The following is a 13,833-nucleotide window of genomic DNA, read 5'->3' on the forward strand; positions in this document are numbered from 1 at the left end:
CATGGGGTGGAGGAGGAGGAGGAGGAGGAGGTGGAGAAGGGAGGGGGGGAGGAGGAGGGAGGCGGGGAGGGCGGCAGCCAAGCAGGATCGCGCAGGGCTGGGACAAGCCTCTGCAGCCCCCGGGAAACTCAGGAGCCGGGATCCACCCGCCCGGAGAGGCGGAGCGGAGCTCACAGCCCAACCTGCGGCTGCACGCCCGCCCCGAGCGGGAGATCTTCGCTGCCGCCCGGTCCCGGTCCAGACGCGGCGAGGTCCGCGGGGATCCTTACTCGGCTCCGAGGGGAGGAAAATCCCTCGGTGCGGGCGGGAGGCGGCCGTTCGTTTTGAACTGGAGCTGGAAACGCTGCGGCTCTGCTCCAGGTTTAATACATTCACGACGAATTTTGACATCGCTGTGACAGGTTTGAACGGCGCGCACGAAGCGCTCGTCAAAACTGACATTCGTCGGTTGGTTTTCTTTTGTATATTTTTTCCCCCACCGCTTCCCCGTTTCCAAGAGTTTGGCCGGGGAAGGCCTCAGAAGCAGAGCCCACACGTGCTGGGTGCTCAGCCGGGTGCTCACAGCCCTGCTAACACACGAGCAGGGCAGCCGGGTGAGTGCAGGGGGCAGCCGGGTGAGTGCAGGGGGCAGCCCATGCATACACACCTCGTGCTTCAGCCCGACCCCACTGCCCGCTGCTGTGCACTGAAAATCACGGGAGTGGTTCTGCACGAGTGAGAGGCACCGTCCCAATTGCAGAGGGCTGCAGTGTCGCTTAAGGGTCTGCTAAAGGCCAGGTGAGGATGGTCCACTACTAAAAGCAGCTCGTTAGCCTGGGTCTCTTCAGCTGCGTGCCGTGTTGAGGGACGTGGTGGTGATGGGCTGACGGTGTGACTGGAGGATCTTAGAGCTCTTTAATGATTCAGTAGTTCTCTGGCAGCGAATAAATGATGGGGGGGACTCAGCTCTCCCACACCACCACCACAGCATCCCCAGAGCTCCTTAAGTCAAACCAATTGTGGCCCCACGTGTGCCATGGGGCAGCACGGGAACCTGTGGCCTTCAGACACCCCCCAGCACATGGTTGGCCGGAGGAGGAACGGACAGGGTTCCCACTGCTTACAGGAACACAAACTCCCCTTCAGGCAAAGCCTTTCAGCAGCGAGGCCAGCAGCTCCAGGATGCAATTGGAAATCACCCCAAAAAGTGAGGGAAAGTGAGAGGGCACCACGATGGAGAGGCTGACGTGGGTGGAGAAGCCTGGGGACAGTCACCCCGCCATGCACGGGGCCGGTGGGATGAGGCAGGCCTGAAGTTCTCATGAAGTTATAAAGTGTCCCGAGAGAGAATAATCCTCCAGGATGTGGCCCTGCAATGTATGACCGAGTTCTGGTTTTCAAAGTGCTACCTCACCCTCCCAGCCTTTATTTGAAGAGACAATGTGAATTTTAAAGAGAACTCAGCGGGGAGCACTGCATTTTTTATTCCAAAGCGAGAGAGAAAACGAGAGTGAGAAAGTCTGTGGGGTTAGAGACAGCTTTGCCATTTGTTGTTCCCCATAATCCCATACCTCGGCGGGATTTAAGAAACCTCCTGAAAAACACGGAGGGTTTTGTTGACTGCTCGATCAAGTAGTTAAATCAAAGGCTGCAGCAAAACAATGGGAGTGCCTGAATTTTTTCATGAAAAACTTTGTTTAAAAGGAATGGAAAAGTGGCCTCTCGCTCAAAAAAAAGAGGACATTTTTCACTGGATTCTTTCTAATTCTGCAGTGTTTCTTCACTTCTGGCAGAATGAACCTCCCCGACCTCGTCCCCTTTCCCATTTCTCTCTGTTTCCCAGGAGAAGAGTGGAGGCGAAAACTTCCATTTTAGCTTTAAGAAGATGCTGATTTGGGTTTTCTTCGGGGCAGAAAGTCTCACTTGCATCTCCTTCCCACCTCCCTCAGGGTCTCCCCTGGCTGTGTTTCCACCACCAGCCTCGGTGTTTCTTTCCCAGCCCCACAAAACACCTCATGGCCCTCTACGATGGAGGCTGTGGACGCAGAGCTGCAGCTCCCGGGGTCTCCCTCCTGCAGCACGGGCATCCTGATGGCGGAGGCTGAGCATGTCCCTGTCATGGCACAGACAACTTTAAATCCCCTCTGGAGGAATTGGTACAAACCCTTCAGAGGGGTGCAGGAAATCAGCACAAAGCTGTCACCTGGCATCTGTCACGAGGATGGGGGGGATTCTGCTTGTTGCAAAATGAGGATCTGAATATGGGTTTCAAATGTCAACAGCCTGATATTTTAGGGTGAGCAGATCCGGAGTTGGAGCACGGGCTGACGTCTCCATTTCTTTTTATTGCTTATTTTTATCCCAGGACTCCTTCACCCCATCCAGCGCACAGAAACATCCCGCTGGGGCTGCTCAGTGCAGGGCTCCGGGTTTGCCTCTCAGTGCCTTCTGCAGCAGGGATGCTGTGCATCGGGTGCACGCTTCCTAGAAGAGTGCTAACCAAAGCAAGCTGGCAAGATGCAAGGAGGGCGATGGGGAGCAGGCTGGGTGGTACAACGGGGCTGCTCCCATGCTTCACTCAGCATCCCATTCCCAGAACTGTTTCCAAGACATGGGGCTCGCTGTACAGAGCTCCAGACCATCTCCATTTTAGGGAATGTGAGCGCTTGTCTCTCCCCCAGCTGCACGAGGAGTCGGCTCTGTCCTGTCCCCAGACACCCGTGGAGGAGAGTTGGGGACACAGAGCTTTGAAGGGCCCAAGAATGCACTCATTTGCACAGATTTCCATGCCTGCACTTCCCAGCTCTCCCCAAAATGACTGTGCAGCAGATGGCTCTGACGCGCAGCGCGCTCACACCCAGCAGATAAAAATATTTCCCAGCAGATTCCCAGCAAGCTCACGTCACTCAGCATCGCTCCAGGGCTGGCCACAGCCACTTCTGCTCTGAGGGTCCCCAGGCTGTGTCCCCCCTGTTGCCACCACAGGGGTGTCCTGCTCCATAACAGTGGCACAGGAGGGTCCCCTGCAGCCCGGTCGGTCCTAGCACAGGGCTATGGTAGCTGGGCAAGAAAACAGCCAGCAAGTGGAAAAGGACTAAAGATGGGAAGCAGGACCCGCTTGTATACAGTTAAATCCACATCCACACTCAGACAGTAACAGAGCAGCCTCAGGGTTTTGCCCACTACTTGTGCAGCCTCCCAGCACCCAGATAACACAGCACCCCACCGGTGGGCTCACAGAACCCCGGAGTTGGGGAGATTAGGACTGGAAGAACTACTGGCTGGCAGGACTGACCTCAAGCTGTGCCGTCCTCTTCTGCTCCCCACATCCCTCCTCAGTGGAGCCTGTCCCAGCTCCTGGCTCAGTATCTCACAGCACAAAAGCATTTCCTAATGGAAATCAGAATTGGCACTGCCTAAAAATGCGTAATATCCCTGCATTACCTGAGCTTGCCCATGCCAGCTATTAAACCCACTCAGTACAGCCAGAATAAGGGGGAGCCCAGAGTTCTGCTGTGCTCGGCGTGGTCATCCCAGTCCTGCTGGCACTGGGCACCTCCACAGGCCTCCCAATGGAACAAGCAGCACCCATCCAGGGCTGGAGCTGGAGCAGAGAGGTGAAAGTTGGCTCCTTGTGACCTGCGAATACGAGTGACGCTGCCAGGGTGAGCTCTGCGGACCCTCATTGCAGCACCCCGCACTTCACCCAGGGACTTTATTCCTCCCAGAGTGCTATTTTGTTTAAATACTTTCGTCCCCCTCCACTCTCACCCCTCAGCCCCCATAGCTTAAAGCTTTCAGATGGAAATGTGCAAGTTGGAACTTGCGGGCAGCAAACTGGAGCTTGTGAGGAGAGCGGAGGGAGAAAAAGCAGCGAGATCTGCTCCGAGTGCCAGCAATTGTTTTTATCCTTTCCAGATGAGGGGAAAAGATCATGTTATTTGTTCAGCGTAAAGTTCCAGATTTTCAGGAATGAAATCTGAGAGCAACATGTCAACATGTCTTGGGAGCTGCAGTGGATGGCATCCTTTGTGCTCCCGGTGCGCTCAGCGGGTACAAAAAAAAAAGCTCCATTCTCACACTCTGAAGTAGTGGCATTAGATATCAGCAAGATAATGGGCCCAGCGCCCGGCTCTGGTGCTGCTCCCAGCAGAACGGCCCCAGGCAGCCGGCTTTGATGTGCTCATTTATTTGCCTTTTCTTTTTTGCGGATGATATTTTTAACCAATATTGCGGTTTGGGCATAGATCGGGGAGAAAGGGGGAAAAAATGAGAGTCATTTTATTGCAGTAGGAGGAAGAAAGGGGGGGGGAGAAAAGAAAAGGGGGGGGGGGAACCGCCCGGCCATTTGTTACCCCGCAGCCGACGTTTCCTGCTGTAAATCAGCCAGGAGTGCGGTCACACAGTTGGAGGGACGTGGGACATCAGCAGCGGTGCCAGGGGCTGTCCAGCACGCAGCCCTGAGGCATTTGCACTTGAATCCACAGGGAAAGAGAGGGAGATGGTGGGGTCAGGGCGGTGGCCAGTGGTGAGGTTCAGCGGGGCCGAGTGATGGATGTGTGCGGCGGTGTGGGTGGCCACAGGGACAGCAGCGTGCCCCATATGGGATGGGGACAGTGGGAGCAGTGCTGCTCCTTTGATGTGCTGCCTGGCTGTCCCCATCGTGGAGGCATAGGGATGAGGCCGGCATCCTACCTGCTGCTGCATCCTTGCTTTGCACCCCTTTGGCCCTGATCTGATCTAAAATGGCAGATCCAGGGATGGCTCTTGGTGCAAAGCAGTTTGCTCTCCTCCTGGCAGCACACTATTCTCCCCACTGCCTGCTCCTGTGGAGACCCTGGGGTGAATACTCAGCCCAGGCTCCTAAATGAGGGAAAAAACATTCTACACTTCTCAGTGCTGATGGCCAAACCAAAGTTATCCATGGAAAAATGCATTTTGACGCACAGCATCTTAGCTGAAGTTGAGGAAGCAAAGCACGATGGAGCTGTGACAGGTCTGACAGTGAGCAGCGTGCTGAGCTCCTGCCATCCAGGTTGCACAATACCCAGCACGAGTGCCCAGCACTTGGATTGTTGTCTTAGCTCTTCAAAGAGGAATTTTCCTATTAGTCTTTATTTTTTTTTTTTTTCCAAGTCCCAAGGCTGCAGCAGCAAAACTGAAAACTCACACCCAAAACATGCAAAACCAGATGGCAGGGATGGAACTCCAAATCAATTATTTTTTTTTTTTAATTTAAAAATTCTTTTAAATTTAATTTGGTCCCTAAAGCAGACCGGGCTGCCTTGGGGCCTCCTTCACCAGTTGCACGCTGCTGGGATGATGACACCATGACATTTCCAATGACAGTGGCTCCTGGGGGTGTTTTCCTGCACAGCCCCTAAGCCACACTCATCCCAAAGTGCTCCTGAGTCGCTGCAGCAACATCTGAAGCACAGCACCGTGCAGCCAGTTGGGCAAAGGGTCCCATCCCAAAATGGGTTTGCTGAAGGGGAAAGCAAGAGGTGCAGAGCTGGAAAGGCTGCAGCACACCCACGGTGCTTCACCATCTTCCCCGTACTCCCCCACGTGTCCGAAGCGATGGGCTGTTGTCTGGTGAAATACGCTGCAATCTGCACCAGCAGTGTGAGGGCTTCAAAAGCAAGAGCGCCTGGCCTTGCTCCAAGTGCTACTCTCCAGTGGAGAAATGTGAGTGTTTTACGTGGCCAACAATCCAGCGCTGCGCAGGGCCCAGGGCTGATGTGATGGAGGGTGGAGCATCAGCAACGTGCGCACTGGGATGAGCTGTCAGCGCCCATCACACCGGGGTACACTGAGAACATTGCTTTTGGTTTAATACTTTGTTAACTTTGGTTAACTGGCCGCACAAATCCCTTGGCCGGGTGGACAAGCAGAGCTCATGGCACCCATCTGGGTGGCAACACCCGGGGATACCCCCCTGAAACGTGCCAGAATGATGCACTCAATTCCTCCTGCACTGATTTCGTTGCCTGCACAGCCGGGTCCCACTCGGGTTTGGCAGCAATAAGAATGGCTAAAGGGGAGCAGCAGCCCCCCCCGCCAGCACAGCCCAGGTCCCGGCCTGACAGCAGCCCTGGCAAACATCCGCACACCCATCCCGCACTGACAGCAATAAGATCAAGAGCAAACAGCGGAGCTTGCAGCCAGGCGCCACATGATGTGGTGTAAAAGAGGTGGTAAGAGCTGTCTGAGCAGCGTTGGGGGAATCCACTTATCTCAGACAGCGGACAGAGGGACGCGAGGAGCTCGGAATGGGAGATGGGATTATTGCGGTGCTCCACCGCGGAGCTGCCCGAGTCTGGCACCCATCAGGGACCGCTTCGTCTCTTCAAACTGAACCAGCGATGTGTATCCAGACTCAAGTGACGGGTCATGAGATGCTGTGAAATGCTTCAGGCAAGCAGCACGGAGGTCCGAGGGAGCGTGCAGGCTGAGCTGCAGAGCAGTTCTTGTAATTACGGATATTATCATCACAGTTATCACTGCCATGCCAGCATATACAAGCACTCCTCCTCCCTAGAGGTGCCTCTGTGGCAGTCCCTCTGGAGGTGACACCCGGCACATGACACCCCACGGCAGCTGCCACCCCCCCCCCCCCGTGGCACCCGCACCCTCTGAGTGCCCCATGGCAAAACGGGGCCATCCTCCACCTCTGCAGCCTTCACCCTTTGCTCCCCGGGAAAGGCAAATAATCAGTGGGGGAGAAAACCTTCAGCTTCACAATGCAGCAACAGCACGAGGGGAAGCGGGAGGTCGGATGCTGGCTTCCCCCGAACACCACCGCAGACATGGAGTGGGGGAGCTGGCGACAAGAGCTTGCCTCTATTTCTGTGCCCTTCTTTTTTTTTTTTAACTATCTTTTTTTTTTCCTTTGTGGTTGCACATTTGGTGTCTGCAGGGCGGTTTCTGTAAACACGAGGCAGCGTATGTAATACTAAATAAAGCAGCATGCAAATCCCATAGCCACATTGGCAGTCCGCAGACATGCAGTGTTTAAAAGGTGCAAGACCCACATCTATATTTACTCCTTCTCCAGCAGATAGACGACTGCTCGACATTTGCATCCAAGCTGTTGCTCACAGCTATGGCCCATCTCCCCGTCCGGACATTCTGCCCCAACAGCACAGCTCTGAAGGAAACCCCAATGGTGCAAACAAAGCTTTCCCCCAGCGCTGGGATGGAGCTGTGACCCAATGCCATTGTGGCACATCCCCATTGCTTGGTGCTTTGTGGCCATCCCATGCGCTCGGAGGGTGAGAGAAAGATGTAAATAAATCCGCTCTTTACTCCATATGTTTGACTTTAGTGAGTGATTCATGGACTAATTCTCATCTTGTTTCTATTGCAGTGGCAAATACACTTTATCCTCTTTCTAATGGCTCCCTTGGAACCCAGAACAGTAGTCGAGAGCAATGAGTCCTGACAGTGCCACGGGTGCTGGTAGAAATGGTCCTAAGCCATCTTTGCTAAAGGAAAAAGAAGAGGGATTTATTATTCCATGCACCTGCAAGTCCAGATTGCTGCTCCCTGAAAGCAGACCAGGATGGGCTCAGTGTGGTACATGAGGCGTGGTGGATATAGGAAACTGTGTGCCCAAGGATGACTCCTAGGGCTGTTCCAAGGGTGGAACGGTCATACCAGCATGACACAAAACACAGAAGCCGCCCCCAGAAGGGCAGGATGCAGCACAAAGACTGTGCTTTCCTGCCCCTGCAGCTCGGGTTGGGCTGGGGGAGAGCTCAGGGCAGCATCCAGCAGCAGCACCTGTGCTGGTCCCATGCAAAGAGGCAGCAATTAAGGCAGGTGCGACCAGGCACAAGCACAGATCAGCATCCTCCCACATTCCCTGACCCCCCTGCAATTACCCATGCCAATCAGCACTCTTGCTGCTTGGCCCAGTAGCACCCCAGTATGGCCCAGTAGCACCCCAGTATTGCCCAGTGTTTGCCATGCCTGCAGCACCTGCTGGCAGCACGCACTGAGAGATGGGCCCAGCGCTACACCAGGGCTGCCCACAACGTGCAGCCAGCCCTGCAGCTCACTGTGCTGGGAACAGCATCCTCTGCTCTGACGGGGCTCCCCAGGTCACGTCCTGGGTGGTGCTGCAGGTCTCAGATGGACGTCATGAGTCATTTTTTCGCCGTCTTCCCTTTACTACTTCTCTATTTTTTTTTCCAAAAGACATTGGGTGTTTTTTTTTTTCTGACAAATGGGAACGATTCCACCCAATACCAGGAATCTTGCTAGAAGAAGTCCAGATGACAAGTTCTCAGAAAACACTGTCAGCTGCTGAGATCCGGCTTCAAGAGCCATCCTCCAGCCTTAACTATAAACAATGGGGACAGCGCATCGCCTGGCGCATCCTGAAGTGCCACGAGACGCCTGCGCCCCACAAGGGCCCCATTTCACACCATGGGGAAGGCCACCACTTCAGTCCACTCCTCAGCAGAACGTACACAAACATGGCCCTCCTTCACGTTGGTAATTAAACAGCCTCTTGCTTCGCTATCTGCCCCGTGTTTATTTTCCCATTTGCTGACGCGGTGGATGGTAATAGAATATGACACTGATGGGATACAGGCTGCTGCAGACCCAGACTGGTTCTGCGTGTTGGAAACGTGGCAGGGCAGTCAGGAAAAGCCTCTGTGTGCCTCCGGCTGCCCAGGAGCATCAGGGATAATGCTGCATAACCCTAACGGTGCCTTTGCTTCCCACGGAGCCTTTTGCAGGGGTAGATTTGACCCCTTGCAGCCCAGGGCTGGATGTGAGCTTCAGCTCCGAGCACGCTTTGGGCAAAACAGCACCAAGATGTTTATTTTCAAAGGGATACAATGTTTGACAAAATAAACGAGATTTGATTAATGCCGACTGCTTTGCTGGTTTTTTGTTTTTTGTTTTATTTTTGGTCTTTTTTTTGAATGCAGTAAACTCTCTGACTGTATAAACATGCCAGGGCTGCCTCATCTGTCTATATCAGAACTTCAGTTACCTCATCTCCAGGGAATGTCCTTCAGTAGGCTCTGATGAGCTTCTTTAGGGGGTTGGTGGCTGCTGTCTTTGTGGGGTTTTCCTTTCCCCCCCCCCCCAGTTTTACTTCATAGCCCTCCCCAGCAGCAGGCCGGCGCCCACTATGTGACTCACATGGACAAAACCTCTTCACACGGAGCTTTTCACCATTTTTTGCAGCATCTCTTACATCACAATTCTTCACCATGACCCCAGTGAAAGGCAGAAGAACCAAAGTCCCACTCTGAGGACCATCCTCCTCCAGCGGGATGGTCCCACATGCTCCCCCTGCATGCTTCCCAGCTGCAGATTTCAACACCTCCAGACCTGGGTCCTTGCTAAAGCAACAGCTTAGGCACAAGCAGGGTTTGCAATGCAGCAGGAAGCTCCAGGAGTTCTACATCCCCACTCCTGAGTGCTCTTTGCTGGCACAGATGGAGGAACAATCCTGAAAAACTCCCCCAAAGACAGAACTGCAGCACTTCAGATCTCAGTTCTCAAACCAACGAGAGCTGAGAGCAGCAGCTGTTTCAAGCAGCTGTTAAGTTTGTTAGATTACAGTGTCCCATACTCTACACTATTAGTCAATTGATTGATGAATGGGGCGTTCTCATCCAACAAAAATATTTTGGTTTTACATTATAATTTGATGCACGGTTAGTACAGAAGTACATAACACGTGTAAAGCACGTGCTGGAATCTCATCTGACCCCCAGACACTGGCACAAGGTGCTTCTCCACCCTCTGCAGGCTGCTTGCAAACCCACCCAGTGCTGTGAAACTGCTGCTCCATCCTTGATGGAGAGCACTTGTATTGCCATGGGCTGAGCACGAGTGTGGTGGCAGAGCTCACACAGAGGTCAGTGATGGAAGCCCCACCATCAAACAGGGCACTGCGGGGAGATCATGGTTGAGTTGATAGGATGAGAGGGATTGACCTCAGATTGCTCCAGGGGAGGTTCAGGTTGGATATTAGGGAAAACTCCTCCAAAAGAGCAGTGCTGCACCGGCACAGCTGCCCAAGGAGTGGTGGGGTCACCAACCCTGGAGGTGCTCCAGAAATATGGGGATGTGGCACTGAGGGACGTGGTGATGTGTATGGTGGGGTGGGCTGGGGTTGGAGTTGGGAATCTTAGTGGTCATTTTTTCAACCATAACGATTCTATGTTTCTGTCTGCTCTCAGTTATGGCTAAAAAAAAAATAATTGGATGAAGCTTATGAACTATTGCAAAACCTTTGTTAAAACACAAACCCACCGCAGGGTGTAAATCAACAGCTTTCCCCAAGTTATGGTGCGTTATTTTAGAGACTTGGCAGATATAAGGCTCAAAAGCTGTTTTTTGTGATCTCTTTTCATAACAAAGTCTCAAACAACATAGCTTTGCTAAACAGCATGTCCACGCACCGAGGAAATGGGCTCAGCATGCTACAGAGAGGCTTTCTGTTGACAAGCATCAACATCACACTGCAGCAGCACAGAGCAGGGAAACCAGGCAGCCTTTGTAAGATACCCAGCGAGACACAGCCTGCGCTGTCTGCTGTTTATCCAAGGAGGAAGCAGCACACACAATACCTTCAGCATGGGATTAGAGGCAAGAACATCCTCCATGCTGATCCCAGTGACGCATGCTGGGGCAGCAGTACTGCATCCCTCTGAGCAGACCCCGTCGCCCTCCTGTTCCCACCCCCAGCGCTCCAGGGGGATGAAAGAAAATGATCAGAAGCGACGAGTGGCTCTCATCACATATTCCCTTTGGTGGGAGCAGAGGCTCATGGGCACAGCCAGGCACAATGCTGAGAGCAGGAGCACAGCAGCGGGAGGCTTGAAGTGCAGAGGAAAACCTGTGGTCCCCACCCATTGGGTCCTGCTGGGAGCCCCCATCCTCATTCAGAGCTGGAGGTGAGCTCCCAGTTCCCCTCTCCACCACGGTGTGAGCATCACGGCATGGAAAGCAGTCACAGGGCTTTGAATCAGCATCAGTGCGATCAGCCCCGCCACTTCAAAGCAAGAAGAGGCGAAGTTTCCCTTCTCCAAACCATATGATTGTGTGGTTTGGATTTACATGCTTTCTCTCAAAGATACAGTTCCTTTTTTTTTTTACTTTCTTTCTTTTTTTATAAGGTCAGAGGCACACAAATATTTAAAGCATGCACGTGAGTGCGGTTGTGTGCGTGCGTGTGTGCACACACGCACACTGCAGCTTAAGATACTGCAGATAGGATCACTCCAGTAAAAGCAGCATCTTAATCTGAAATATGTAACCATTCTGGCTGGGAACCAAACCGAACATTCCCTGGCCCCTGCCCATTTAATCAGCCTAACCCCAGCCCTCCTGTGGTACCCCAGTCCCTGAGTTGGGCATTCCAGGCTGCCCATCCAGGACCAGTGCTGAGCATCGCAACGCCGAGCATCGCCTCGCACACCGGGAGCTTTACTTGCTGTGCGCCATGTCTAGAGCAAACAACCTTTATTTTAGAGACAGCTTAAGCAAAGTAACATGCAAAGAAACACTTGAGCAAGAGTCTCATCTGCCTCTGGGATCCTGCAAATCCTTTTCTTTCCCTCCTTTGTAGCACAGTGCGTTGGACGCGTTATTCATCCCCGTAAAGCACAGCAGCGCACACATCCACGCTGTCTGTCCTTTGTCTGGAGCTGTGTTTGCAGATTTCCCATGGGAAAGGTGGTGCTTTGCTCCAAAGAACTCCACGAGGGCGTTGCACACATGGGCATCCTTGGTGGGGACCCACAGCTGGAGACCAGAGAAAGGCAGTGCTCTCATTCTCCATCCTTGCTCTCGATAGCTGTGTGGCTCCCTCACTGCTGCCTGCCTGGCAGCACTGGAGCTGGTGGCAGCAGAGCCACGCCGAGGCTAGCAAATACCTGGCGATCCCAGTACATGTACCAACAGCACCTTTCTTCCTTGACCTTATATCCCATCTTCCCAGTCCCGCCAGGTTCTGCTCCTGGCCGGGTGCCTCGGGGTGACTCCCCGATTTGGAGGGAGTACAAAAATTTCATCAACCACAGAAAAAGTCTGTATTAAGTCAACTGGGAACAGAGGGCTGATATTTGCTGAGAGTACTTCATAAATCGTAGGTGTTCTTTACCCCATGCACATTCAAACAACTCAAGATGAAACGCGCTCTTCCATTTAAAGGCAAGGCAGAGCTCAGTCTTCCAAAACTTCTAGGGACAATTTAATATCAACCCTCTTATATTAAACAGGATTATCTTTAAAAACCACTGTGACGTATTTACTAGCTTACCATGAACAAACCCTTTTTTTTCCTTTTTTTCTTTTTTCTTTTTTTTTTTTGATGAAGATACCGTATTATTTTATAAAATCCACTCAAGTCCTTTGCCCTGTCTTTGGCAATGTGCATATATTCCAGGGGAGGTTCTGAACATTTCCCTCATTAAAAAAAAAAGGGATGGGAAGGCACTGAGTGCCACAGCCCTGCTCAGGGCCAGCAGCCCAGCAGCAGGGCTAAGGTGATGGCAGCAGTAGGGCCAAGGCATGGGGCTGCACTGCTGGGATCAGTGCTGGGCACAGCGGCCCCATCCTTGTTGTGCTGGTTCAACAGCTGCTTGTTGGCTGAGATGTCATCCACGTCCAGGTCATACGACAGCTCTGAAAGCAGAAGGAGAGAGCTGGTTAGCGGCACGTGTGGTGTGGGGAGCACCCAGCCTGGCATGGGTGAGCAGGGCAGAAGAGCTCAGTAACATCCCCTGAGCCCTCCAGCCAGCCCCTGGTACCCCACAACAAAACTGAAGTCTGAAAGACTAAAAATTCACAACTCTAAGGTGCTCCAGAAAGAAGAGATCACTGAATCATAGAATGGTTGGGTTGGAAAGGGAGATGGTTGAGTCACCATCCCTGGATGCGTTTAAAAACCATTTGGATGTTGTGCTCAGGGACATGATTTAGCAGAGGGCTGCTAGAGTTAGGGTAGTATGGTTAGGTTGCGGTTGGACTTGATGATCTTTAAGGTCTTTTCCAACATGAGCAATTCTATGATTCAGTTCCAATCCCTTGCAATGGGCTGGGTGCCCTCCAACACGTCGGGTTGCCCAGGGACCCACCCAGCCTGACCTTGGGGACCTCTAGCAATGGGGTATCCACAGCTTCCTGGGCAGCCTGTGCCAGGGCTTCGCATCCCTCTGAATAAAGAATTTCCTCTTAACATGTAACCTAATTCTTCCCTCTTTTAGTTTAAAACCATTTGCCCTTGTCCTGTCACAATCAGATCATGTAAAAAGTTGGTTTCTCTCCTGCTTGTAAGCTCCCTTTAAGCACTGGAAGGTGTCCCCAGAGCCTTCCAGGCTGGACTCCCCCAGCAACCTCAAACTTTCCTCACAGGAGAGGTGCTCAGCCCTCTGAGCATCTTCGTGGCCTCCTCTGGACCCACTCCAACAGTTCCAGATAAGAGGATTTGGCTTGTCGAAGTGATACTCCCAAAAATCAGCCAAGCTTCAGAGTGGGTGTTCAGCAAAGCGAAGGGTGTCTGCTCCCCACTGCACTGCAAGGATGGGTGCAGCAGTGAAGAAATCCTGGCCAGCACAAATATCCTCCCAAACCATATACCTCCTGCTGTGAGGACCTCTCCATCCTGGAGTCTTTCGTAAGTGCGCACAGAATATGTTGATTTCAGCACTTTCAGCACACCCATCCCATCTGCTGTCCACCTCATCAAAGCACCAGAGAGTGAGGAATGTGAAAGGATGTCACACCATGAGCCTGCTGCTGTTGCAACATGGCAACCTTGAGAAGGAGAACATGGAAGCTCCCTCTCAAGAAAACATCCCGTGTAAGAGCACTGATAGT

General features: G+C 52.7%; 1 protein-coding gene across 1 annotated transcript in view; it reads right to left on the bottom strand.

The window, feature by feature from the left end:
* Nucleotides 1-11,458: 11,458 nt before the first annotated feature.
* Nucleotides 11,459-13,833, bottom strand: part of GPC3 (glypican 3) — a 113,923-nt gene continuing 111,548 nt past the window's right edge. The window contains exon 8 of the mRNA XM_025150250.3: nucleotides 11,459-12,639. Within this exon, the coding sequence (XP_025006018.2) occupies nucleotides 12,470-12,639 (170 nt within the window). The 3' untranslated portion in view covers nucleotides 11,459-12,469. The remainder of the gene's footprint in view (nucleotides 12,640-13,833) is intronic.

This window comes from Gallus gallus, chromosome 4 (assembly GCF_016699485.2).
Source record: "Gallus gallus isolate bGalGal1 chromosome 4, bGalGal1.mat.broiler.GRCg7b, whole genome shotgun sequence".
Classification (NCBI taxonomy): Eukaryota; Metazoa; Chordata; class Aves; order Galliformes; family Phasianidae; genus Gallus; species Gallus gallus.